Raw genomic sequence first — 27,766 nt, 5'->3', positions numbered from 1 at the left:
CCTAAAGGAAGAATGTCAGTGGGCACTACCACAACAGTGTATGAGGGCTACAAAACTGGCTTTTTTTTTTTTTTTTTTTTTTTGAGATGGAGTCTTGCTCTGTCACTCAGGCTGGAGTGCAGTGGTGCAATCTCGGCTCACTGCAACTTCTACCTCCTGGGTTCAAGCGATTCTCCTGCCTCAGCCTCCCGAGTAGCTGGGATTACAGGTGCCCGCCACCGTGCCTGGCTAATTTTTGTATTTTTAGCAGAGTTGGGGTTTCACCATCTTGGCTAGGCTGGTCTCGAACTCCTGACCTCAAGCAATTCACCCACCTCGGCCTCGCAAAGTGCCGGGATTACAGGCATGAGCCACTGTGCCTGGGCGAGGGGTACAAAACAGTATTTCTTACCCTCATTAATACTTTGTAAAAATCAACTTCTGAATTGTCAAACTCATAAGCAATGACATCTTTTTGTTTTTTTGATTTGCATTCCTGATTGCTGGAGGGACTGGACTTTCATTTGTTTATTGGACATTTAAGTTTTCCCCTCTGTGGGTTGCCTGCTTCTGCTCCCTATTTTCCTATTAGGTTGTCCTTATTAATATATGGGAACATGTGTGTCTGAATACATATTTCATATATTTTTTCCAGGTCTGTTTCTTTTTAGCTTTGACTATAAAGCTTTTTGTAATATGAGTGAAGATACACATAATGCAGGGCTTAGGAACATGAAGTTTGGAGTCAGACTTATAGGATTTAAATCCTGGCTTCACCAACTTAGCCATAAGAGTCCTAAATTACTTCATCTCTCTAAATCCTAACTTCCTCTTCTATAAAATGGGCATAGTAATCATAATCTATTTTATAGAGTTTAATATGAATGCTTAGAATATAATAATCCCTAAAAGATATTTTAAATTTTTATGTGGTAAAATGAATCATTGTTTTCCTTTATAGCTTTTGCATTTTGTGTATTAAGGAGACCTTCTTGGCTGGGTGTGGTGGCTCACACCTGTAACCCCAGCAATTTGGGAGGTTGAGGAAGGAGGATCACTTAAGCCCAGGACTTCAAGACCAGACTAGGCAACACAGCGAGACCCCATCACTACGAGAATAAAATTTAAAAACGTTGTCCAGGCATGGTGGCACATGCCTATAGTCCCAGCTACTCAGGAGTCTGAGGCAGAAGATTGCTTGAACCCAGGAGGTCAAGGCTAAAGTGAGTCATGACTGAGCCACTGCACTCCAGCCTGGGCAACAAAGCGAGACCCTGTCTCATACAAACAATAAAGACCTTCTCTATCTGAGAGTAATACAAGTATTTTTTCTAAAATATATCATTAGGTTGATATAGTTCTGTACATCCAATGATATCATGTCCAACCATTATTTTTAGAAATTAAAATAAGTGTATTGAAATCACATCAATTGCATCAGAGTTGGAGAATGGCTAAAGATTTCGATAGTAATAGTAAAGTGGAACCCTATTATGGTGCTTATATCAGGCACAATGATGTCTATCTCATGCCTAAGAAATCTCCTATGATACAGTAAGAGAAATACCTCATGAGTCATTAGTACATGGGCATTAACTTTGACCAAAATTAAAAGCAAATCCCCACAATAGCATCATAATTATTGAGCCAACTATAGTAATCACTACTAGCAAGACTGGGTTAACTAAAAATCAAGTGCTTTACAGGCCAAAAGTGATTTGTAGCTAAAAGACCTAGGTTGGGCATTAGCTATGGGACCTTGAGCATAATCTTTCTGTAAAATGGAGATACATAATATAAATCCTGACTATCTCACAGCCATATTGTTAGGATCAAGTAAGATTGTATATGAAAGTTTTTTGAAAATTGTTATAAAGTTGGGAGGTGCACAAAGAAGATCTGGTCCAAGTCCTGACCACAAGATTGGATAGTGTGGTTCATCTTGTGTAATGGGACACAAGGCAGTGAGATTACACAGCTCAGGTTTTTTGAGGTCAGTTAAAACTGGGTTGGAATTTGACGTTGACACTTTATCTTAAGCTCATGTTGCCCATTTGTAAAACTGCAGACTTACCTAACAAACATGGTATCAAAATTAGCAGAGAGGATACTTTGTAAAAGTATCGGGACCATGCCTAACACAGAATAGGTTATCAACAAGAAGTTTTTTTTTTTTCTTTTTAAATCTCCACTATGATTGACAACTGCTTTTGATTCACCAAACACTGATATAGTTAAACACTTCTGCCCAAAAGTTATATACTAAGACCTCAGATTCTATCAATTTTTTAAAATACAAGAATGTACAATAAAGATGAGAAATAAAGCCAGGCGCCGTGGCTCATGCCTGTAATCCCAACACTTTGGGAGGCCAGGGCAGTTGGTTCCCTTGAGCTCAGGAGTTCAAGACCAACCTGGGCAACATGGCAAAACCCTATCTACAAAATATATAAAAAATTAGCTGGGCCCCACTGCGCTCCAGCCTGGGTGACAGAGTAAGACCCTGCCTCAAAAAGAAAGATGAGAAGGTTTTCCAATTGTCTACATCAGAATTCAAAAAAACAAACAGTATGTCATTCAAGTTGAATAGTTGGCTCACTTTAAAAATAGGTTTGCTATTCTTGAGAAATAGGTGTTAGAAAAGGAGTGTGGTAGTACTAAATGCCTAACAGAACAAGCTCCTTTAGCTTCAGCCCTTTTCTTTTTCTGTTGAATGAACAGCGAGTTAATGTGGAAGGAGAAAAAAAGAATAAGAATTTTAATAAGGAATGGGAGAAAAAGACAGGGATAATTTTTGTATTTTCTTAAAAATAATTTCTCATACATCCCTGTAGACTGACAGGGAAGCAGCTATCTGTGGTGTGCTGATATTTACTCCTATCTGATGGTTATCTCAGGATGACAAAGGTCATGAATCAGATTTTAAGAACTGCTTCCATGTTGGAGTATTTCATCAACCGGAGTTGGGAATGGAGCACATACAATACAGAAATGCTGATGTCTGAGCTGAGTCCTGAAGACCAGAGAGTAAGTATAGCACCGACTTAAGCAACAGGAAAATGCTACTCACTTGGAATTTAGAATTATTTGACTTGGAAAGCTAATGAATGAATAAGACGTTTTGGTTATAGACACAGATTTTGTTTTGCTTTGTTTATCTAAGAAAATCGGTCAATGCTATCAACACCACCATAGGAAACAAGTTTAATGTAAGTAAGAAACGTAGGTTCTTGGACTTTGGTTAAATCTTTAACTGCTGATCTGCCGACATGTTTTATCTACTGCACTTCAATCGTTTTGTCACTCGTTGGTAGTTATCATTTCAACAAACCCTCAATACCTCTGGGTGACTGTGTTCTTCCCTTATCTGCCACGGCATATGACTTCAATGAAAAAGTGATTTGATTGCTGATAAGCTCTATCATCCACTATTCTTGTCCAATCAAAGTTGTTCTGCCTCTCCCAGCTACAGTTCCTTCCGTACCTTGTTAAAGCGAATCCCTACACCTATGCATTCTGCCTCATCTCAGCCCTCCCTCCAGCAGTGCTGCATCATTGATCTTCCTCCCTATAGGATTTCTCTACAACAGTTCAGACTTTTATTTCTCAAGACAGGCCTTCAGCTTAATTCGTTAGCATTAGCACCACTTATTTAATTTCTTGGCAGTCACAAAGGATAAGTCCTAAAATCTTTGCATATTCTGAAATTCACACACAGAGAAATCTTTTGTACATTATACATGTTCCTAGCCTTTTTCTCAGTCATATATCCCCTGAACATCTCTGTATGCAATTGGTAAAGTTTTTAACTCAATTTTAAGGCTTTCACTCCATATTGATTGACATTTCCCACTAAGAAACAATTTTCTAAAATGTATCTTTTATTTTGTACCTGACAGCATGTAGAAGAAACCAAGTCACACTGGGGAGTAAATATCAGATGGCTAACTGACCTTGCTTGCCAGCTAAGGGTTTCACTTCTACCTATCAAACTTATTGAGCATGATTCAAATCCAAGCCCTAGAATTATTTCCTAAGCATTATCCATGTCAAATATAATAAATACTATATTAGGCCAAAAAAGGCAAGATTTAGAGGGATATTTTATCTGAAATCATTGCTACCTCTCAAAGTGATATGAAATAGTTATTCAGAAATGTTTACACACCACACATAGACAAAATTCTTCTAGCACTAGTGTTTGAAATGAATGATGATTAAGCCAGTTTATAAATCAAAAACAAATAAATTCAAGCTATTGTAAGTTCTTTTAAAATTTAGCTTTAAACTCTCTGTAGGCTTATCCTTATGTATTTTCTCCATGGAATTTTCCTGCCTAAATAACTCAAAAGGTAATGAGCCTAGGTTCATTTCTGACATTTTACTATTTTAACCTTTCAAAATTTTGTGAAAAAGAATCAAAGCTTCAGTGGATTTAACATATGCTCTCAAAAATATCTTAGCAAAAGTAATAGTACTAAATGTAATTACCAAATTCTGGTGTGGCTCAAAATTCAGTTTGAATTGCCATATGGAATCAAGATTCTGAACAGGGCCACTCTGAAATCAAACTTAGAAATGTTAAACAGTATAAAAATAAAAGTCTCTGCTTATATGAATGACTAAGCAATATTAATGATGCTATAAAAACCATATCCAATCAAAGTGATAATGGAATTTCTTTCAAAAAGCAATTCATCTTTTGGATAAGTCTTTGAAGCACTCTGGAACTCACTAATCTCATCTGCTCTCTTTGTTAATACTCTAAATCTCACAAAGGTTTGAGGTATCTTGCAAAAAATACACATAATGAAAGAACAAAATAGAAATAAAAAAATGCAAAACCAAGGAAATATGAATCAGAATATGAAGTCACAGCTAAAAATTTAAAAAGAGGATGTCCATACATAATCTACAAGATCCTATTAAGTTGCTGTAGTTAATTTAAGCAGTGAATTTGTTCTTGAGCTTTCTGGTAGCAAAGTGAAAAGGAAAATATAGTTTCCTGGGACTCATTGTTCAAAAGGAAGAATGAAGAGAAATAAAAAAAAAGTTATCAAAGCAAAGTAAATACATTTATGACTTTTTATTTATTATTATTTTTTTTGAGACAGTGTCTTGCTCTGTTGCCCAGGTTGGAGTGCAGTGGCGAGATCTCGGCTCACTGCAACCTCCGCCGCCCGGGTTCAAGCGCATCTCCTGTCTCAACCTCCCAAGTAGCTGGGACTACAGGGGCCCGCCACCATGCCCGGCTGATTTTTGTATTTTTAGTACAGATGGGGTTTCAAGATATTGGTCAGGCCAGTCTTGAACTCCTGACCTCAGGTGATCTGCCTGCCTTGACCTCCCAAAGTGCTGGGATTACAGGCATGAGCCACCACGCCCAGCCCATTTATGACTTTTAAAAAGTTATTTCTTGTCATGTTTCTCCATGCAAGTTGACAGGATAAACCAAAAGCAATATGGACAATGAATCAGCAAAGGGCTCATTATTAAATGTTTACTGAATGCTCAGAATGTTAAATAGGGTTAATAATATTTAGTTACTTCCCTCCGAGTTCTAAGATGGTTTTCTGTGATTAATATATAACATTTAATTTGCATATAAAGGAGAAAGAATCAAGAAGCCCTAGAGAACTACTAAATCTTTAAGATGTCACATTCAATTACATTCTTAAGAAATGTAATATTTCCTAAAGAGAAACAGAGCTAAATATAGACTCTGGAAGAAAGATGCAATTTATGAATTAAACCCAAGAGATTCTCAGAAAATGGTGAAGCCGTTTTAAAGTTAACTAACTTGATCTTTAGTGGTGACTGGCTTTTTGGTTTTGATAATGTATGCCTTTTATTTGGTACCATCTAAGCCCTGATCAAACTAAGAGTTTACTTTGGTCATCCTCATGTAAACCTTATATACAGACTAAATAGAAGAAAGTGTTGTATAACAAAAAAGAAACAATTTTGGCTTTCAAAATTAATATTTAAATTAATTTGACCAAAATTCTATAATTCATTAATGTATTCAGCAAGTATTTATTGAATGTCTACTTTGTGCCATTCAAAGGAACATCATTCTTGTTATTCTAGGAACATCATTTATTTGGATTAAGACTTTTTAGCTATTAAAATCCTTCCTAGTGAGGCCTCACCAGAAGTTCAGTAAGTTAAGAGTAACGAGAAACTCTCCACTAAAGATAGGCTTTTTTTGTTTTTTTTAATCTCCAGGGATTAATATAAAAAGTGATCTGAGAGTGCTGTATGTCCAAAGAGAGAGAAGAGTACCCAGTTGGAAGGACAAAGGCACCTTAAACAAACCCTCCCCTTGCTAAGATTTATAAATATTAGACTTTTTAAATGGCTAGCACAAGTCCATTTTTCCAGGCCATTCTCTCCAAATACACCAAATAAAACCCTATTGAACCAAATCCACTCACTGATGCAATCTGTTATTTGATAACAGGGTCATACCAAACTCTCCAAGAATACCTAATACTTGAAATATTTCCAGAGATGATACCAGAATCTTCTTGACAGTCTTTCTACTAACAGGTTTTAGTGCCCTAAATTCTTCATATTCAATCAAAACTATTTTTTCTAATATATTTGAAGATCATTTCCTCCCTTTCTTTTTCCAGTTAAGCCCTTTATATGGAGATTTTGAAAAGATCCCTGGATGGCTCAAGAACGACCTATCAGGTTTCTCTTCCGAACTCATCCTATCTCCATTTGTAAACCATATAAATCTGGGCCACCTCATGATCCTGTGTCAGCCCAGCGTCATTTTCAAAGAAAGTACACAAAAAATAAAATCTATGGAATGCAATTCAAATCTTTACTCCAGCTTTTTCGTAACAAACCAAAAAAAAGAATATATTTTTGGTCATGCAAGTGTCTGTCTTTTCTCTTCCTCAAAGATACCTTAAAATTTTTAATCCTTTTTCTTTATTGTCACTCTCTATATCTATCTTCTACGTGGCAAAATTTCTCTCCCTAAACAGATCTCTTCCTTCTCCTTCTTCCCTACTCCTCCCCCATGTTGTGATCACTCCTTTTCACTTTCACTACTACTCTCTTCTTAAATATAAATTATGGTAACTTATTCCTTAAGGCTTTGCTTACCAAAGTGTAATCTGCATAATGAAGTGGTAATGTTCTAGGAAAGGATGGTAGGATAGCGGGTAACACCAGAATTTAAGAGGAAAGGGAACGTTGCATCATTTATGTTTTGGTCACTAACATATTATTCCATCACTTTTAAAAATAATTACTCCGCGGTTAGCTGAAATATATACCAAACCAACCATAAGCTTTCGCCAGACTATGTAATACCATTTCCTTTAAATCTCCCTCACAAGAAATGTGAAGTGTTTGTGTTCGATCCATGTTTAAATATTCCTATGTAAATAGTAATCCATATTATCAGCACCTTTGAAATAATGACTCAAATAATCTCTCCTTTGGAGAGGTTCAACCTATGTCTCCCAAATTGAAGGTCACTCATCTATGTAGAAGAAACCTCAACTGGACAAAGTGACTGTCCAGCACTGCAATTCAGGCCACCTATAATCTCTCTTGCCTCTCAGGTATTCAACTTTGATGTGCGCCAGTTGAACTGGTTGGAATACATTGAAAATTATGTTTTGGGAGTTAAAAAATACTTATTGAAAGAGGATATGGCTGGGATTCCAGAAGCAAAGCAACACTTAAAAAGGTAAGTATAATCAGTCAGTTAATATTTATTGAGCACCTACTGTGCATCCGATTTTATACCAGACATAACATTTGTGCAGAGAAGGAGAAGAATGAACATTTCTTGGGCATTTACTACATTACAGGTCCTGCACTCTATACTCTACCCTGTAACAGTTTCATTTAGACTTCACTACACCTCCATGAGGAAAGTATTACTTTTGTTATTCCATTTTTATGAAACAGATGTTTAGATTTAAACACAGCAAATAACTTGCCCATGGTAATGCACAGTAAGTCTAAGAGACAGATTTGAACCCAAATTTGTTTCTTCTACCACACTCTGTCATAATGGGATATAAATACCCAACAGACAGGAGACCTGGTTATGCTATTTAACTTAGAAAAAAGTCCCTCCTCAATTTTTTTCAACTTCCTTAAATTTCTTTCAGTCATAATCCCTGAGGGTCAAAATTCTAGCACTCTGGTATAATCCTGGTAGAAGCAGAGGATCTGCAGTGCAGAGATGATAAGGATAGAAAAGTAGCTTGCAAAACAGGAAGGAGGAACCTTGAATAGCAAGCCAAGAACTTTAGAATTTACCTTCTAATGAACAAGAACCAGTGAAGATTTATGATGCAGTAACATGATCAAAGTATATTTACAAGATTATGCTAGTCATGCTTGTAAATAGTTTCAAATGGAGAGAGGTATAAGAGAAATGAGTTAGGGAAATATGGTAGAAATCTGACTATTCGGCAAGAATGCTGCGGAAACGAAAGATGCAAAAACCGAAAGGCCAAGTTATGCCAACTACTCTGTGAGCACTACATTAATACTTGCCAGTCATATCCAAGAAAACACACATTTATCTTCAGATAATGTGGTTGGGTATCTGGTAGTTTTAACTTTGGTTATGTCTGTCTCTTCCCTAGGCTCCGAAATATCCACTACCTCTTTAATACTGCCCTCTTCCTAATCGTCTGGCGTCTTCTCATTGCAAGATCTCAGATGGCTCGGAATGTCTGGTTCTTCATTGTAAGCTTCTGTTATAAATTCCTCTCCTACTTTAGGGCATCCAGCACGCTCAAAGTTTAAGAACATTTCACCATAGCTTTTTATCTGGAACCTCTCAGATACCTCTAAAACAGCAAACTGTGATTCTCAAGATTAGAAAGTAACAAGGAATATGCCCAAACTGTCAGTGTCACCTTTTATGTATTCATCCCTATTCCTTAACTATATATTTTTATTTCAGTGAGAGAAGGAAAGTTGTAAACTAGCCAGCCCATAGTCACCTACATTTTAGGGAAAAAAATTCAAATTGTTTCCTAACATTCTATTTTATGTCCTTGCGTATTAAACGTGAAAGTACTCCCACTTTTCTATATTTAGCTTTTCTTTTCTCCCTGAGAGGATTCATTTAAACTCAGTAAATATGGAAAGATGCATGGCAGAAGTTGAAAAGAATTCAAGCAGTACTAACCTTGGAACCATTCTGGGTACCCAAAAGAAAAATTTTAAATCAAGATGAGTAGAAGGAGAATGATCTCAATATCCTCAAAAGTGAAGTAACGGAAGTAATTCCCCACTGAAAATGTCTCTTTCCATGTTATACCTTGGAGTCTTGGTAGCTGGGGGAATCAGAAAAGTAGGTTTACATTTAACATTTTTCTTAACTATATTCACTTCTTTAAAAGGAAAAAGAAGTGTAAATAAGTATGTATAAAGTGAGGGATTAAGCATATTTGCATTGGGGACTCATGTATTATGCTTTTAAGTCAAAATTGATATTCTCAAATTTGAATTTGACAGCTATTACTTCTAAATCTTTTTAATCCTCAATTTCTTGGTAACCTTCTTTCAAAAGTCTCCTTCTAAAAGTTGCCAAACCCTTTATATTTAATCTTTTCCCACTCAGGACTCAATTAGAGTGGTTAACAGGGAGAGGGATGGTCCCATTTGATCTTTGCCACTGAGCAAAACAAAACTTCAAATGGACTTTTCAACTGTAGCTTCTGGTATAAAGTGGGGAAGATTGCACTTATGCGATCACTAGAGGATTTACTAGTATCGTGATCATTCCCATTGCACAATGTTAACTGTACAACATACAGCAGAAAAGTGAATAGACTTCACTAAGGGACTCTTAAGTTTAGGAAATAGGTTTTGTTTTCTTAAAAATATTTTGTGTATAATGCAAACTAGTGAAAACTATATATGTTCTCCAATTCCTATAGTAATAATGTAACTGTTACGCCAACTTTCCTCATATTTGAGAGATGAGTACGTTGGATTGCAGCATTTCTTCATGTTAAAAACATGGAATATTACTCAAATACACTATTTGGGGCCTAAACAACTAAAATTAGTCACCACATAACTAGCTGAAAATGACATAGGCATAAAATGTTAACAAAGAATGGCAGTGATATTTATGCTCACTTCCTGGAATAATTGAGTAATATTCAGAAAGGCACACTGAGGTAGTTTAAGTGTACAAGGCCTTCGGGCAGTATCTAGCCCAGTATTATTCCAGATTCTCCTGAGCTCTATATAAAGGGCATTTGGGAGGAACTCTTCTGGGCAGTATCTTCCCCAATCTCATCGAAATTCTGGGAAAGACTTTCCATAGCAGACCACCCAGCTCTGACAGTAAGCACCTGGTGATCTTTAGTTTGAGATGTCTATATGGTACTTTTGCGTTATATCAATTAAGATACAAGCTATAGATATGGTAAAAATACGAAATCAAGATATAGCTCAGTGGGACTGGATTAAGACATAGTAATAGTTCTAAGAATTCACTTTTGATTGTATGTTTCACCAATTCAATAACTCCACTAATCAAGTATTCACATTTTGACTTTTGATTAAATAAAAATTTGAATTAAAATTCTTCCCCTCTTCTAGTGTTGTCTTTAACTGCTGACTACCGCAGCACTTCTCCCTCCTTTACACCCCCTGTACCCCACCCCCTAACTCCCAGAAAAAGGAAATAACTTCCAAAGAACTCTTTCCACAAATCACATCACAGGAATAACTATCAGATGAATATAAATTAACCTATAGGTACATAATGCTTCACTTTTTCTAACACCATTAATAGGGTTATTTTGACATTAGTATTCTTCTATTTGTGGCATCAGATAAATGACACAAAGTTCTTTTGTGATGATTAGGCAGTAAAAGCAGGTACACCTCTGTATGAAGGGCAATCTCTAGCATATAACTATTTCACATCAAGACCAATTCGCAATTACTTGAATGCCTAATATAAACAAAGCAATGGGAAAGAACCTTCTATGTGGGGGAAAAAGAGGAGGAAAGTACAAAGAAAAGGTACCTATGTTTCAGAAGAAATTCTGGCAATCCCTATATTCTCTACCCACAAGATACCTGATACAGTATCAAGTATTACAGAGTTGAAGAGTCACTGCCTGAGGCAACTAATACTAGAAAAGGTTGAGGCAAATGGGCACACAATTCAGAGAAACACTTCTTGCAATTTTCAACTAACATCATTACTTCCATTTAACACCTCATTTAATTAACTTAGCATCTGAAGGTAGAGACTGGTCTAATAATGCCCAAATAGCATGTTATATTACAATAAACATAAACAATTCAAGTAGATCGGTCTAGTTTCCAAAAACATCAATAATTTTCAAAGCTTACAAAAATCACTTGTAAATTTCCACATGGCTACTCTTCTAGAACTGCTATTCTAATAATGTCTGGGAACATAAGCAATCGCCTATAGTAAGAAGTAACAATTCTCATAATCCCACATAAAGGTGTGGAAAAATGCCCACTGCCTAGATCACTTAAAACATTTTTTTTAGTTAACTAAGACTACTAATTGCTGGTTTTCAAATGGAACTGGTTTGAGACAGTAGTGCCCTGCAAAGTGGAGATACTACTGTGGCAAAGGATGCCTAACTTGAGTTTAAATAGCCAGAAACACCTTTTCTGATACACAAATATTTTAGATGTGTCCCTACTTTATTTGAAATACTGATTCCAACCTGGAACTGCAAAAGGAATAGCAGATGTGATATGGCAATTTAAGTCAATTCCAGAAAAATACCTTAAAGAAAGTAAATGTCAGTACAGTATAAGAAGTCACCAAATTGATTTACATAACTGTTTGAAAACAAAATACAAAGCATTTATTAGTTATGAGCTATTGTTGAAGGTCTGCTTTAGTATATAGCTTTCACTAATATATACTTTATCTCATGCCTTCTCATCCTTAATAGTTTTTCCTTATTAAAATAGTATAAAACGAATTATATTTGGAAAAGTTAACCTAACTCCTTTTGTGAAACACAAAATATTATTTGGAGTTGTCAAAACTACTTAAATGTTTCACTGCTTGTAATCTTGTTTGTATTCAACTGTTCACATATTTATACACGTAAATTCGAGTCAACTACTCGATTTTCACTTTTTCATCTTTAATATGAGAAATATAAAATAAATCCTGATCATATAGAAATTTAGCTCCATCTGGAAGAAAAGCAAATGTAAACATGATATTTTAAAATTCCTGTAGCTTTTCTATGAGAAAAAAAGTTTAAATATGGGAACTGAGGCTTATTTGGGGGTACATTAATTTTCTCCTAGTATTAAAAAGACAAAAAAAATGCTTCATAGTTTGTCACTTATTGAGTCCAAACGTTTGTGCTTGCAACACTAAATATTTCATGTTCTCTTTTCTCTCAAGACACACACACACAAAAAAAGTTGAAAAAAAATTTTCAGTATTTTCAATAGTTGAAAAAAAAATCCAAGGCAGTCTGTTTTCTACTCTTAAATGTAAAGTGATTTTATCAAAGAAATATTTCAGAAAGTAGAAAAAAACTATGCTTTGATTGCATCATCACAATATGGGCAGATACATGGATCTTGATCCGGGCATTTTACCATAAGGTAGTAAACAACTGGTGACCTCTCTATTTGATAGTGTTGAAAAAGGGCTACCTACCACCTTGGCTTGCTGAAGGTTTGCTAGAGCTCAAAACAGGAAAAGTACTAGGTTAAGAGGCATGCTGAGATTTTAAAGGTCCTAAGGCTCAGGTTTAAGTAACTTTTAAACAACCAAAAATAGGCATCTTGAATTCAAGTGTAAGCTCTGAATTTTCAAGGAGTTTCATATTAAATTACTTTTTGGTACTTGAATTACTCAGGACATAGATGGAATGCACAGTGTATTTCTCTTACACTATTAAAAAATTAGATCTGTCCGGGTACAGTGGCTCATGCCTGTAATCCCAGCACTTTGGGAGGCCAAGGCGGGCGGATTATGAGGTCAGGAGATCGAGACCATCCTGGCTAACACAGTGAATCCCTGTCTCTACTAAAAATACAAAAAAATTAGCTGGGCTTGGTGGTACGCACCTGTAGTCCCAGCTACAGGTGCTGAGAGGCTGAGGCAGGAGAATTACTTGAACCCAGGAGGTGGAGGTTGCAGTGAGCTGAGATTGCACCACTGCACTCCAGCCTAGACCAGAGCGAGACTCAGTTTCAAAAAAAAAAAAAAAAATTAGATCTTAGTCATTCCTTTACAAATTCCAAAATTAAGATTGTATTAAAGACTGTAAATCTTGATTAGTAAATTAATTATAAAAATTCAATGCTATCATAAAACGTGAGAAAAGTGTGATATTAATCATCTAACTTGAGAACTAGAAGTAACTTGGGTGCCAGGTGCAGTGGCTCATGCCTATAATCCCAGCAATGCAGGAGACTAAGGTGGGAAGATTACTTGGTCCGGCAGTTGGAGTCCAGCCTGAGCAACACAGCAAAACACTATCTATATAAATGAAAAAGAATTAGCCAGGTTGTTGGTGCATGGCTGTAGTCCTACCTACTCAGCAGATTGAGGGAGGAGGCTTGCTTGAACCCAGGAGTTTGGGGATGCAGTGAGTTACGATCGTGCCACTGCACTTCAGCCTGGGCAGCAGTGCAAAACCCCATCTCTTAAAAAAAAAAAAAAAAAGGAATTTTGTAAAACTAAGTTAAGCTTTTCCTAGGAGGTAGTCTGAAGTGTACAAATACTGCAGCAGGGAATTATTCACCTAAATATTTAATCTTCTTTATAGGTCAATGTATGCAAACATAGTATTAAAAAATCCATTTCATATAATTTGAGGTCTCAGACTTTTAAATATGTAGTCTGGAATATAAACATATAGACACCATGAATACTAAAACAAAAAGGGGAATTGGGTAATAAAGTAGGGTATCCTTTCTGGAGGCACCTCCAGGCATAGGGAAAGTTGCATAATAGGTAGGTGAGTAAAGTGCTCTCTGCAATAGAAAAGAAACACTTGGTGAGGCCAAAAACTCCTAACAAATCCTAATATGCAGGTAAACTTCATCATCCAAAGGACTGGTTGGAATTTTAATACTTCCACTGCCAAAAATCTGACTCTATTTGAGGAGTTTCAGATGGAAGCCTTTAACCTATGGAAATCAATGGCAAAGCAGAATTTTGCTTTAAAGAAATTCCTTTCATAGGAGATAAATTAAAATTTTAATATGGTATTTGGAAAATATGAAAATTAAAAATCATATATATCAAAATAATTTTTAAAATCTTTTAATACTTAAAATGATCTAATCCTAAAGAAAATAATCCTAAATCAATATTGTTTTCCCTCCCATTTAGAAAAAGCCCTGAAACTATTGAATTTTCTTACAAGCATACTTGAAGGAGCAGCGATCAGTCTAAATTCTAATTCTTTCCTATGAAGATTCCTGTTGATAGATGTTCTGTTAGTTTACAGCCAAACTTTGTTGGAAATAATCTTCAGAAAAATAAATCAAAACCTAGAGAAGGCTCATTCACTACTTAGAATTTTCTGGATGCAAAAATCTTTCAAAGTGTATCACTTATTTTCATCAGTTAACTTCATGGCTCTTAATGATATATACATATATTAATGATGCTTCTGTTATTTTCTGCAAAATATCATTCTGCACAAACTTTACTGCAAAATAGACCCATCACTATTTCTCCTTCTCTCCATTTTAGTTATCCTGTTTTTATACATTTATCTTGAAAAAAATTCATTTGAAAAACTGTTACTTGTGATATCCTACTTTCTAAAACCACTATTTTAAATCTAATCTTTCAGTCTTGTTATTTACCTGGAATTTTCTTTCCCCATTTCCTTAAATGATTAAAACTTTGGAGATTGGTTGATAGTTCTTCTACTGTCATTCAGTATTACAAAAGGAAAACTGATATTGGCACACATATTCCAAATACAGCTTTTAATAGTACCTGTGTGACAGCCCCCTCTCACTATTTTTAATCTTTTATAATCTGAAGATTTAGAACTAATCCTTAAATAGTAAGAAAGTTAGAACACAATCTAATACAGAATCAATCATATTCAGGACACCCTGAATGCAAATACTTCATAATCCAGTTTTAAGTTTAATGGACAATGTTTAACATGCCACCTCTCAGATCTGATATATCTTGTGGTGCTTAAAATTTGCCTTACACTGTCATTTAAAGTTACCCTGTTCTCCACTCACCACATACATAAAATATCCTATTTTTCTCTTAATGTTTTACAAACTGATAATTTCCACCATCAGTAGTGGATTTTTTTATAACTCACCCTATGTCCTCCAAAATATACCAATAATATAATTAGATTAAAAACTTGGCATCTTTTTTTAAAAAAGTGCTTTCTTTCCCCTGTATAAGATTCTATATACTATTTGTGAATGATACCTTTGCTACATAACACCTGCATACCTGCCCCTGTGAGAATTTAGTCTTCTAAGACTCTATCTTCAACAGTTAGATAAGTCAATAATCAAAGAAGTTACTTTTTAAGACCAAATTATTGGATAATTGGTCTTGTTAATATGGCTTAACATTAATATGGCTATAACATAGGAACTAGTCCCTGTTTTTCTTTTTTTTTTATTATTAAAAATGTGACCTGATCACAATTCTTTAAAGTCTAGACTGGTTTTCCATATGTTTTCCACATTTTATTCTGACATCATATCTTTTAAAAACAAAAGATGCAAACATTTGCACTTCTCAATGTTTTGTTTTGTTTTTTTTCCATAGATGTAGTTTCACTTATTTCCTTCAGGCTTTTTATCACCAAGAAGCAATGTCTGATTTTGATACCACCCATTTGCTGTGAAAATATAAGAAGGTGTCATCTTCAAAGCAATACTCCAGTCGGGCTTCTTCACTGTTTAGCTGCATGATTTCTTCTAGGACATTTGTAACAGACACAACATATAGAGAATTTCAGTTTGGGTTTTTTTTCCTTTTTTTTCTTTTTTAAAATAAGTATGTTTTCTGCTTATTTGTGTTTCCTTTCCTTTGAATATATTGCACAATATTTTATTATTAAAAAAAGGTTTTATGTCTCAGGCAAAAAGTTTTTCTCCTTCACCCGGGAGGTGTTAATGTGTATTATTTTCTAAAAGAGGTAAGTGGTTGTCTGTGTGGCCATCCTCAAAAGGAACCTAAAGAGAAAAGGAGGGAAAAAAAGACCAAAGAATTAGTTTTATTCCTTACATTCTTTCCTCTAAACACAAGGTTTTATTTTGGGCAATCCTTTCTAGGAACCAAAAGCTACTATTCTCTCTCTCTCTCCATCTTTTTTGAGGCAGGGTCTGCTCTGTCACCCAGGCTGGAGTGCGGGGGTACGAGCACAGCTCACTACAACCTCAACTTCCTGGGCTCAGGTGATCCTTCCACCTCAGCCTCCCACGTAGCTGGGACTACAGGCTTGCAGCACCTTGCCTAGCTAATTTTTTCTATCTTTTGTAGAAATGGGGCTCTCACTATGTTGCCTTGACTGGTCTCAAACTCCTGGACTCAAGCGATCCTCCCGCCTTGGCCTCCCAAAGTCTTGAGATTTCAGGTGTGAGCCACCATGACTGGCCCATAGACTTAACAATGATTCTAAGATTTAGAGATCAGCACCATGTATACTATACCACTTACAGAATTGACAGGTTTATAGGATCCAAGTCTGAAACGACAGCAAATTATTTCAACTATAAATTTTCCAATTCCATGTAACATGCCTGTAATAAACAATAAGTTTATGCTTTTAATTATTTCCTAAACTGTTATTTAAGAATAAATAACTATAATGGAATAGATTATGGAAGAAAATAAAGCAGTTTGCATTATTCACTTCCATGGTTAAAAAATAATCAAGATAGATTTAAAAACAAATGGATTTCTTTTCAAAATCACAAGGCCACATAATTCATGATCTGAGCACAATCAATCTCAATCTTTTATTATTATTTTTTTTGAGATGTCTCGCTCCATCACCCAGGCTGGAGTGCAGTAGTACAATCTTGGCTCACTGCAACCTCCACCTCCTGGCTCAAGCAATTCTTGTGCTTCAGCCTCCCAAGTAGCTGGGATTACAGGCATGTGCTACCATGCCCGGCTAATTTTTTGTATTTTCAGTGGAGACAAGGTTTTGCCATGTTGGCCAGGCTGATCTGGAACTCCTGGTCTCAAGTTGATCTGCCAGCCTTGGCCTCCCAAAGTGTTGGGATTATAGGTGTGAGCCACTGCACCTGGCCTAAACACAATCTTTTCAAGTTTTCCCAAACCAATACAATTTTGGTAAATAAATGATGTCAACAACACAAATTTAAATAGATTGAAATGAAGTACTAACAAAGAATTTCCAAAGAAAAGCTATTCATTCATTTAAAAACATGATTCTAAGTATAATAAACTATCCAGCTTCATCTAATACTGAATAAGGACTGAAGATGAAAATAGAATTGTTTCCTTTTCCTGTATTGTACTTAACTCCCAATTTTCATCATTACAATTCAACAAATAATCTTAGCGAATTATTCCAGGATTCAGGATAAAAATCATAAACACATCACTGATTACAAATCTAGTTTCATGTATTGCATAATTCAAAGTACTGTAACATATGATTTTACATACTGTATAAAATGCCTTAAATGCCTTGTAGGCATTTTCATATTTAATTCTACAGCACACTTGCAAATTATATATTATTATTGCTACTTTTACTGATTAGAAAACCTCAAAAAAGGTAGGTGATCTATTCCAGGCTACTACCAAGTAAATGGCAGAACTTACATTCAATTCTAGTTCAATCTGATGTTAATATCCAGGATCTTTCTAATTCACCATTATATAATCTACCTTACATCATTGAATACAATGAAATTAGTTACGTTTACTAGTTAGTCAATATAATTTTGGAGTTTTGTAATTAAAGAAAAAGCTACTTAAATACCGAAACATGAAAATCTGTTATACTTCTTGCCCCTTTGAGAAGAAGCAAGTTAAGTGTAAGCAACACTTTTAGAAATTAGACAAAAAGGAAATGGTTGTTAACCTGTTGTTGAAAAGATTCCTCCAACAATACCACAGAGTCTTACAAAAAACTGCCAGAATGGCATGTGCTCCTCAGTAACTGTCACCATAAGAGAACTGAGATCGTATTTCATAAATATCCCAGAGACTCCATGGCTGCCTGCAGCATGGTTAATGATACGTTCCTAAAAGGGACGCAAAAGGAAGCAGAGAAACAGGAGGAAGAAAGAAACAGAATTCATGTCATCTGGTTACTTACATACATTCAATATTAAGCCCTGCAGCCCTATTGTAAAAGAAGGACATCCACATTTCCTTATGTACTGCCCTACTAGACTAAGCTCTTCAGGGACAAATTATTTTGTATTCTTTGTGCAATTAGCTTTTGAAACTATCAAAAGAGCAGAATCATTCTTTTCTCCTCAAAAAGATCACCTTAGATACAAGTTTTCTACTGAGCTCAAGAGCTTACAAATATATGGCATGTTCCTCATGCTGTAACTAAACTGCAACCTTTAGGAATACAAATAATGAAGCTAACTACTACCAAGGGAAATTAAAACAGCTTTATGTAGGGCATTACAAAACCCTTTCCCTATTACTAGCACAATACAACCTTATAAGACAACTGATCAAGTTTCCAATAAAGTGACTGTCTTACAGCTCTAAAATGCTCAATATCATGCTGAGTTATAAATATACTGTCACTACCTATAAGGGTAGAAACTGTTTTAGGGATCAGGGCATCTACATAATGAAAGACTAATAATGATTCATTTTGGGTTCCAGGACTAATTAATGTCAGCTCTCTCCCTCCCACCCCGTATTGTGTACTTTACCAAACCCAGTTACTCCACTCTTTTTTAAGTTAAAAAACTATTTGTCGCCCTATCTATAAACACATCCTTCAACAATCAAATGCCCTGGGATTCTATTATATATATATATATTTTGGTTTTGTTATTTTAAAAATATATCCTGGAGATATTTCGTATCACAGTATACAGAGATCTTTCTCATTTGATTTTTAACAATTGCATCTTCCTCCAGTGTGTAGATGTGCCATTTGGGTTGTTCCTAACCTACTATTACAGATAACAATGTAATGAATAGCCTGAAACACACATTTTTATATTTTTGCCCACTGTATCTTTGGAATAGATTTCTCGAAGTGCGATTGCTGAGTCAAAGGGTAAATGCATATGTCCTTTTGCAGGTACTGCTAAACTACCTTCCACAAAGATTATGCCACTTTGCATCCCCATAGCACTGCATGTTTGCTTATTTTCCCCAAAGGCTTGTCAACTGTATATATTGTCTTTCAGGTGTTTGCCAATCTTACAGGTGAGAAATGGAATCTCCCCACTCCTTAAATAAATGTTGAAAAGCACAATATGTTCTTGTATAAACTTTACCTAGTTTCTTTGTGAGTGTATATACACACATACCTATACACCTATATGCAGTTATATGAACTTGTACTTTCCCCATGCCAAGTGAAAAGCTATAGACACATGACACTTTACCCCTAAAAACTTCAATATCTAAGCTCATAAGAAAAAAAAAATTCCACAATTATTGAGGGCATGGTCATCATGAGTTATAAGGCTAGTAAAAGAAAACACTATATAAAGGAAAGCAAAAATTTTAAAGCACTTAAATTTTGCCTTAGAATTCTTTTGGATACAAGTGTTTGAATACTCACCATTCAAACAGAAAAATAAGAAAACATGACCCCAAAGTAGATGAGAAGTCTATTAAACTGTCCAATTCCAAACCTTTGCTCATCATTGTCAGTATTTATTTATATGGCCATACCACTCTGAGCTAGTGGAATGTTCTTCATCACAATCAGATGAATACAAAGCATTAATTTAAGAAGGCAAACCCTCTAAATTTGCTATCTAATCCATGATAACCACATATGCCCAGAAAAGGCAGTACATTTTTAATAAATAAATAACATAGAATTCAAAGAATCTGCTGCCAGATCAAGAACTGCTTATATCAACTTATGAGAAAACACATTACAAAATTAAGACATTAAGAATAAAATAATTAAGGCCATCACAATTTAATAATTTTAAGTCTTAATGCAATAGAAAACATTTCAGATTTTTTAATATCTTTTATTGCTTTAGAATATACTAATATTCATTTCTGATATATTTCTTATTTAAAATAAAATGTTAATTCATTTCCAAACTTCCACAGATTTTTAAATGAGGGAAGACAGCAAGTAAAACGCCACCTTATTTTGTAGCCAGGAAACTTTAAAATGCTTTTTAAAGAAATCACCAACTTATTTTACCGGTTGGATTCAACTTACCCTTTCTGTCACAGAAAATTGATGGGTGTCTGCTGATATTTTATATGTATGTAGTTTTGTTGGCACAACTGTAATAAAATACTGGAACATCTGGTTGTCTAGAATATTAAAAAAAAAAAAAAACTTTTTATCAATTTAGTAGCAACAAACTACTGCCAAATAGATTCTTCTATTAAATACATTTAACCTGAAATTTAGCTGGATGTGGTGGCTCACACCTGTAATCTCAGCACTTTGGGAGGCTAAGGAAGGAGGATTGCTTGAGTCTGGGAGTTCGAGACCAGTCTGGACAAGATAGCTAGACCCTGTCTCTATAAAAAATTTAAAAATTAGCTGGGCATACTGGTATGCACCTGTGGGTCCCAGCTATTCAGGAGGCTGAGGTAGGAGGATCATATGAGCCCAGGAAGTCAAGGCTGCAGTGAGCCATGATTGTGCTACTGCACTCCAGCCTGGGCAACAGAGCAAGAACCTGTCTCAAACAAATAAAAAATAAAAACATTTAATCTGAAATGTAATGTTACACATAACTTAGTGTCTAACAAAAAAAAAATTTAAAGAAAGAACCAATGAAAGCAACATATTTATACTCAGTAAAACAAATTCTCAGTAAGCATAAGATGGGCAACACAGATGTTTAAGAAAAATGAACTGGTGACTTAAATATTCCTTATAATCATTATTATCCTTTTATCAAATATGAAAAAGTAGCTTTTTTTTTTTTTTGAGATAGGATCTTGCTCCGTCATCCAGGCTGGAGTGCAGTGGCACAATCATGGCTCACTGCAGCCTCGACTTCCTGGGCTCCAGCAATCTTCCCACCTCAGCCTCCTGCGTAGCTGGGACTACAATGCACACCACCAAGCCCAACTAATTTTTTTTCGTTTTTAGTAGAGACACGGTTTTGCCATGTTGCCCAGGCTGGTCTCAAATTCCTGGGCTCAAGTGATCCTCCTGCCTTGGCCTCCCAAAGCGCTGGGATTATAGGTGTGAGTCACTGCACCTGGCCAGCATTTCTATACAGTACAGAAACTAAGAATAAGATAAAATTATAAGAGAATAACCACCACAAGACACATTTTCAGTTTCTACTAATATCTTAAGATATACACTACACTAAAATCAAATTAGCTAGCCTTTGAATAAATACAAGGAACTGATATCATAGTAGGAAGAAAACTAAAGAAACTACTCAATGATGGCCTGGGGTTACTGTGTAATCAAAAGGATCATTTTTATGTAGTCATTAGGCATTTCTAAGTTTGACACAAGTTTTAAATATCAGTATATTGCCAATTACTAATTAACTGTAAACAATTACCCATTCACATAATATAAAACACGTTAATTCTCTAGGTCTAGAGAATTCTCTGGAAAAATTATAATTAGATACATCTATCCATAGGTTCAACTAGATAAGCAAGTAAATGTTTTTATTATCCTTTTGTTAGAGATGAAGCAACTCAAGTAGAGGGATGTTAAGAAACAGGCCAAAGTCCAAGTTATTAAGTGGCAGAGTGAGAACTTGAATCCAGGCGGTTTCACTCAAGGGGAGCATGGTTTTAAATTTAAGCAGAAAAATTTATCCCAGATTTAAATAGAAGCTTGTACCACTGTGTACATAAAAGAGTAAAAGCTTTGACCTTCCTCTCCACTTCCCTCTCACTCATGGAAGGAATGATTCATCTGCAGAAAGTAATCATGTGTGGCTAAGCCACTCAACTAGATAGTATAGGCATTCTCTCTTTTAAACAGCTCTGTCTTTAAGACATACATATCCACCTCTCTACCATTAGGAAAGTGAGCCATCCCTGCCATTTGAGAAGTTGGCAGAGTAGGAGGAGTATGGAGTTAGGTTAACTAGTTTGTGGCAGCATATATAGATTGTTTTATTTCTATGAGCTTCGTTAATAATAAAACTGCCTGCAATGCTCTCAAAAAGATCATCACTTGGCTCACTTACTTACTTCACTCAAGTTTTTTTTCAAATACCACAGCCTCTTCCATGCCCTTTCTCGTATCATAGGCAATCTCCTTTATTTTGTTCAGAGCCATTTGCCCTAACACTTATTACCTAAAGATCTAATTCCCTATATGAATGTGTGCTCTATGAGGGGCAGGGACTACGTCTATCTTGTTTATCCAAATCTGCACTGCATTAAAGATGCTACTTGTTAAGTAACCCCTGCAATACTTCTGGAGAACATCAGGAAAGGGATAGGTACCTGACAGAGCAGATATGTAATGGTGATGTTTTTCTTTTTGGAAAAAGAGGCCGAATGAAACATATATTACGGAGGAGAAAAGTACACAAACTGCTTTAAAGCTTTGAATAACCTGATGATACTCACCTAACAGCATTTCAGAATATGACTCTAAATACCTCTTAGTTTCTCTGAATTTAGAAAGAAGTGCACTTAAAAACAGCATTTTGAAAATTAACTTGTTTATATTTAGAAGAGCTTCTGTACAAAAATTTGTAGTTCATTTTAACATCTTGAAACAAAGCATCGACCAGTTTGTTTCCAAACGAGCATCTCTCAGGTAACATGCAATTCATTTCAGAGGAGAATTAACATATGCTTAGATTACAGATTAGATTATACTGACTAAAGCTTATAAATCTCAAAATGTTTCCATCCACACATTTCTAAATTTAGTACACTCAGCTTTCCTGAAGGGAAACATTCCCACATGAACATAAAATATTCATCAATGTAAATCAGTATTCTAAATTCTAAATATCTTTAATATATGATTATAACACTGCTAAAAAGTAAAGAATATGAATAAATCTAAATAGAATACTAATAAATCTACTTAATGAAAAACTAAATCCTTAATTATAATTTTACAAAGGACAGAATTCCTACTAGCTGAATAAGCTTCAGAAGTCCTTTAAATGTCCAATAGCTGGAACATGGTATATAACATGACTATTTTAGAAAGAGGCAATCAAAAACCTGCAGAAAACATGAAAACAGACAACTTTCTAAAAAACTAAGAAAATTATCTTTCCATATTTGGATAGACTTGATTCTTTAAATGGAGCAGAAGGTTAAAAGAACATTTTAAAAAGGTTATCTGTGCTACGATGTACTCCTTCTATGTTAATAACCAAACCATTCCAGAATAACTAGGTTTCTGGTGTTTGTAAAATTCTCCAGAGAGGTTTCTAAAATGATACATATGCATTTTAAAACTTTGAACCTATATTATACAACGAAGAAAGTTCTTCTCATAATGTTGAACCTTTCTTTCGTTCTTATTCTTTCTTTGGTGAATACAAAAAAGTGCAGTTATGCCCTATTAATGTATTAACTTTTCATCTATTTCTACTGATTATATTGAACTCCTTCTGCCTTTTAACTACTTCATCTTTTAACTTGAATTTCTTTATTCTGTTCTATGGCTCATATTTGAATATTCAAATTTCATCCACTACTAGGACAAATTCTCTCCACACACATCTCACTCACCAACCACTTAAAGATTATCTTTACACAGTAGTCAGGAAGACATTAAAAATGTATTAATATTCAGGTTATAAGCAAAATTTTCTACATGAAAAATCCAACAGTAATATTAAATACTTACGATCTATAGCAATTTTTTCAGTTCCATCTAAAGGATTAATAATTGCTGGAACAAGCTCTCCAAAAGACAAATGATCTATTCTATGAGAAAAGTTGTAAGCTAAAAGGCAAAAAATAAAAACAACTTAGCAGAGAAATTATATTATTCGAAATTACATGTTACAGACTGGTTTACATCCTTATCTATTCTCAAATGAAAATGTTTAAAATCTGCAAGGATAATAATACAGTATTTTAAGCCACATTACTTTGAGAAAAATAAATGTAAACACATGCGAATTAAATGTATAAAATAAATTCGGACAAAATGCTACACCTCAAATTTTGTAATTATATAAAATTTAACGTCTAGAAAATATTACTATAATAATGAAAGCCAAAAATATACATCTTTCCTTTTCCAAATCATCATATAGTAACAGGGCTGTATTGTTAGAATTGGAATGATGTCCATGTAGCCATATAATAAAACTGATCAGATATATTTTTAATACAGACTATTGCTTAATGTGACCAAACTAATTTTTTGTGGAATCCAATACTTGTTTTGTCTTCTAAAGCAGACTTTAAAAACTTAAGTCTTATGACAATCATGATACCAAACTAACCTGAATACTTTATACGTATCTATATATTCATATTTCAATTTGCAAATTGAAATGAACTGCAAACGTATTCTTTTCATTATCCCTAAAAATTAGCAGAAATGTGTCAAAGTTATAGAAAGTACACTAGACTTTCCTCCCTAACCTCAGCAACTCTGAGCCATGACCAAATACAAATGCAGATTAAAGTAAATCAATTTAAAAATTTATTTTTTCCTTTGGATGAATATGTTTTCAAAACAGCTCACTTTCAACTACACTGCATCTGCACTTTAAAAAATAATATTTTTTTCAAGTACGTCTTTACTAAAAAAAAGTCAGAAACTGCTTACATTCATGGTTGACAAGTGCTGCCAAATGTGCATGACCACGAGGATGTGGAATTGCCCTGAAAGGAGAAAAAACAATATTAAAGTAATACCATTTATATGTATAATTTGTTAAGATCAGAAAGTGGATCTTCCCTAAGTTATATAAGTTTTCGTAGTACAAAATAACATAAGAATGTATTTGGCCTATGACTGAGCAGACAAGTCTACTCATCTCAGCAATGCAATAAACTGCTGGAGGTTGGCAAACACTTTTGGTAAAGAGTCAGATAGTAAATACTTCAGGCTTTGTGGACCAAGATGCAAAATCAAGTATATTATGTAGTTACATAATGAGAAAAAGCAAATTTTCACAAACTTTTCATTGATATAATAGCAATGAGTCCTTTTTTTTTTGTAATACAACTGTTTTGCAGGGAGATTACACTTTGTTTAATTGGGGTTTGGAATGTTTCCTATTTTCAAAACTGACCATAAATCTTTATCTGATGATGATGATCTATAATGACATTTTAAGTATTTCATCTTTGAAAAATTAATCCACGAGTATGAGCTGAGCATATTGATTGCTTGAAAGACATTTACAGAATGCCAGTAGATTTTTCTCCTAACACTTATTTACCTATAAACATGTTATTATATTGCAGATTAATAACTTCCAATCTAAATTAAAGCATAATTTCCTCAATTGCGCAGTTAAATGAATTTGAAACATGGAAATTTCCTTTGTATTTGCATCAATGTCTGAAGTTCTGGAACTACAGTTTGAAAAGTCAGAAAATATATTCAAGTATGAGAATGAGTCTAGATCTTGCTTTAACTTTTGACAGCAAACGCTATCAAGGCATGAAAAGTAAAAAAAACCACTCAAAATCACTAGTCACTGAAACAACTTTACTACAATATAAATTTCACAAAAATTGGTTTTGCCTTATACTTTTAGGCTAAATTCATTAAACATTATTAAGTCTGCATGAAACTTAATTTCCAAAAATATTCCTTGCTCAGTAATTGTAACTGATGGAAGTTTTCTCATTCAGAAAAAATCCAATCTTGGCACTGAGCTCAAAAAATGTACTGCTAAGCCATCAAACTGCTACGTAGTAGGGCGAGATGGAATATTTAGTTTTTATACCTGACCAAAAAGAAACCACGGAAATGTCAATATTTAGGTCCAGGAGAGCAAATGAAGTTTACCATTGACACACCAGTTTAAAATACATCATCAATTCAAATATTTTCTGCAAAGTACTACTGATGATACAATGGATAACAACAGGCATTAAACACTACATTTTCACAAGGTTTGAAAGGCATCCAAGTAGGCCTTTTTCTGCTCCACACACCACCATCAGTTATAATACATTTGTAACACATACCAACCAGATTCTACTTTAGGATGTACTGAATTTGTGTTCTCTCAACTTCTATGAAAATATTCTTGCCTATAGTTTTTGTTGCAAGCAGGTGATTCACAGATACTAATTCTTCAATCACTTCAAATTCAGCATTGATTCCTCGATTAAACAATAAGCAGTTCTAGTAACATCTGCCCACTGATCAAGAATTTAGGAACTACTCAAAATCTCCTGGTTTGTTTTTGAACTGGCTATTAGATACTGCTCTCAATGTCCTCATCTACTGGAACACTTTTCTTGAAGAAGGCTAGTCATCTAATTGTCTAAAGCAAATTTATTTTCTCTGGAGTCATTTCTTTAGCTTTGGCAGTCAAACATTGCTTCACAGACTTATCAAATGGTTGGATGACTTTCCTTACTTGCTAAACAATGAGGCACTTAAAGATTACAGCTTCATTTTCACTTTTTATAAAATTCTAGTGTTTGGATATTCCATTTTTAATTTTCTAATTTTTCTGACCATTGCTTTTTTACAGGTTGGTAACACTGTGATGAATGATCAGTCTGGCACCATCAACATATACTCTATTCTTTTAGTACAATTAGTGTCATTGCTTAATACGCAGGATGTTCTGCAGCCAAATTTGATCAAATAATCCAAAGTCCACTGTGCTTTAAAAATGCAACATTTGAAGTCATATTTCTTTTTTTTTAAACATAGTAATACAATAAATAAATAAAATGCTGCAGGACAGGAATACACACAGCACTTTCAATGCTGTCAAATTATAACTGCATCACTGCAATTCATAGTATACCAAAGTACAAAGTAATGAGAGAGTCATATACAATCTCTGCCAGAATTTCTCAACTGTGTTACTGTAATACAAAAGCAGCCATATATATAAACAAATGAGCACGGCTATATGCCAATAAAACTTTATTTCTGGACACAAATTTAACTTTCATGTATTTCTCATGTATTATATTACTCCCCTTCTGATTTATTTTCAAATATTTAAAAATGTAAAAACCATGGCTAGGCAAGGTGGCTCACATCTGTAATCCCCAGGTCTTTGGAAGGCCAAGGCAAATGGATCACTTGAGGTCAGGAGTTTGAGACCAGCCTGGCCAACATGGTGAAACCCTGTCTCTGCTAAAAATACTAAAATTATGGGCGTGGTGGGGGGCTACCTGTAATCCCAGCTACTCAGGAGGCTGAGGCAGGAGAATCACTTGAATCTGGGAGGCAGAGATTACAGTGAGCCCAGATCATGTCACTGCACTCCAGCCTGAGCAACACAGTGAGACTCTGTCTCAAAAAAAACCAAACAAATAAATAAATAAAATTTAAAAAATAAAAATTTGAAAGCCTTTCTCAGCTCATGAACCATACAAAAACAGGTAGTAGGCTGGATTTGGAATATAAGCTGTAGTTTGCCTGCCCCTGCAGTAAACCTCTGTTCTGTCATACACTGTTATCTTTCAAATTTAACCTAT

At 34.7% G+C, this 27,766-nt stretch overlaps 2 protein-coding genes across 6 annotated transcripts in view; one reads left to right on the top strand and one right to left on the bottom strand.

Moving 5' to 3' along the window:
- LOC105492188 (fatty acyl-CoA reductase 2) overlaps positions 1 to 10,570 on the top strand; it is a 205,778-nt gene extending 195,208 nt beyond the window's left edge. For all 4 annotated transcript variants that reach the window (XM_071071965.1, XM_071071964.1, XM_071071963.1 and 1 more), the window contains exons 10-12: positions 2,877 to 3,006; positions 7,566 to 7,693; positions 8,607 to 10,570. In XM_071071965.1, coding sequence (XP_070928066.1) covers positions 2,877 to 3,006; positions 7,566 to 7,693; positions 8,607 to 8,769 — 421 coding nt within the window. In that variant the 3' untranslated portion in view covers positions 8,770 to 10,570. The remainder of the gene's footprint in view (positions 1 to 2,876; positions 3,007 to 7,565; positions 7,694 to 8,606) is intronic.
- The window catches only part of LOC105492190 (ERGIC and golgi 2), a 48,242-nt gene continuing 28,174 nt past the window's right edge, over positions 7,699 to 27,766 (bottom strand). For both annotated transcript variants that reach the window (XM_071071966.1, XM_071071967.1), the window contains 6 exons: positions 24,912 to 24,967; positions 23,976 to 24,074; positions 20,379 to 20,476; positions 18,072 to 18,234; positions 16,670 to 16,752; positions 7,699 to 16,185 (listed from right to left, as the gene is read on the bottom strand). In XM_071071966.1, the coding sequence (XP_070928067.1) occupies positions 16,123 to 16,185; positions 16,670 to 16,752; positions 18,072 to 18,234; positions 20,379 to 20,476; positions 23,976 to 24,074; positions 24,912 to 24,967 (562 nt within the window). In that variant the 3' untranslated portion in view covers positions 7,699 to 16,122. The remainder of the gene's footprint in view (positions 16,186 to 16,669; positions 16,753 to 18,071; positions 18,235 to 20,378; positions 20,477 to 23,975; positions 24,075 to 24,911; positions 24,968 to 27,766) is intronic.

The sequence above is a fragment of the Macaca nemestrina genome, chromosome 10 (assembly GCF_043159975.1).
Source record: "Macaca nemestrina isolate mMacNem1 chromosome 10, mMacNem.hap1, whole genome shotgun sequence".
Lineage (NCBI taxonomy): Eukaryota > Metazoa > Chordata > Mammalia > Primates > Cercopithecidae > Macaca > Macaca nemestrina.
Note: the sequence above shows the minus strand (reverse complement) of the source record. Positions and strands in the feature narration are given on the sequence as shown.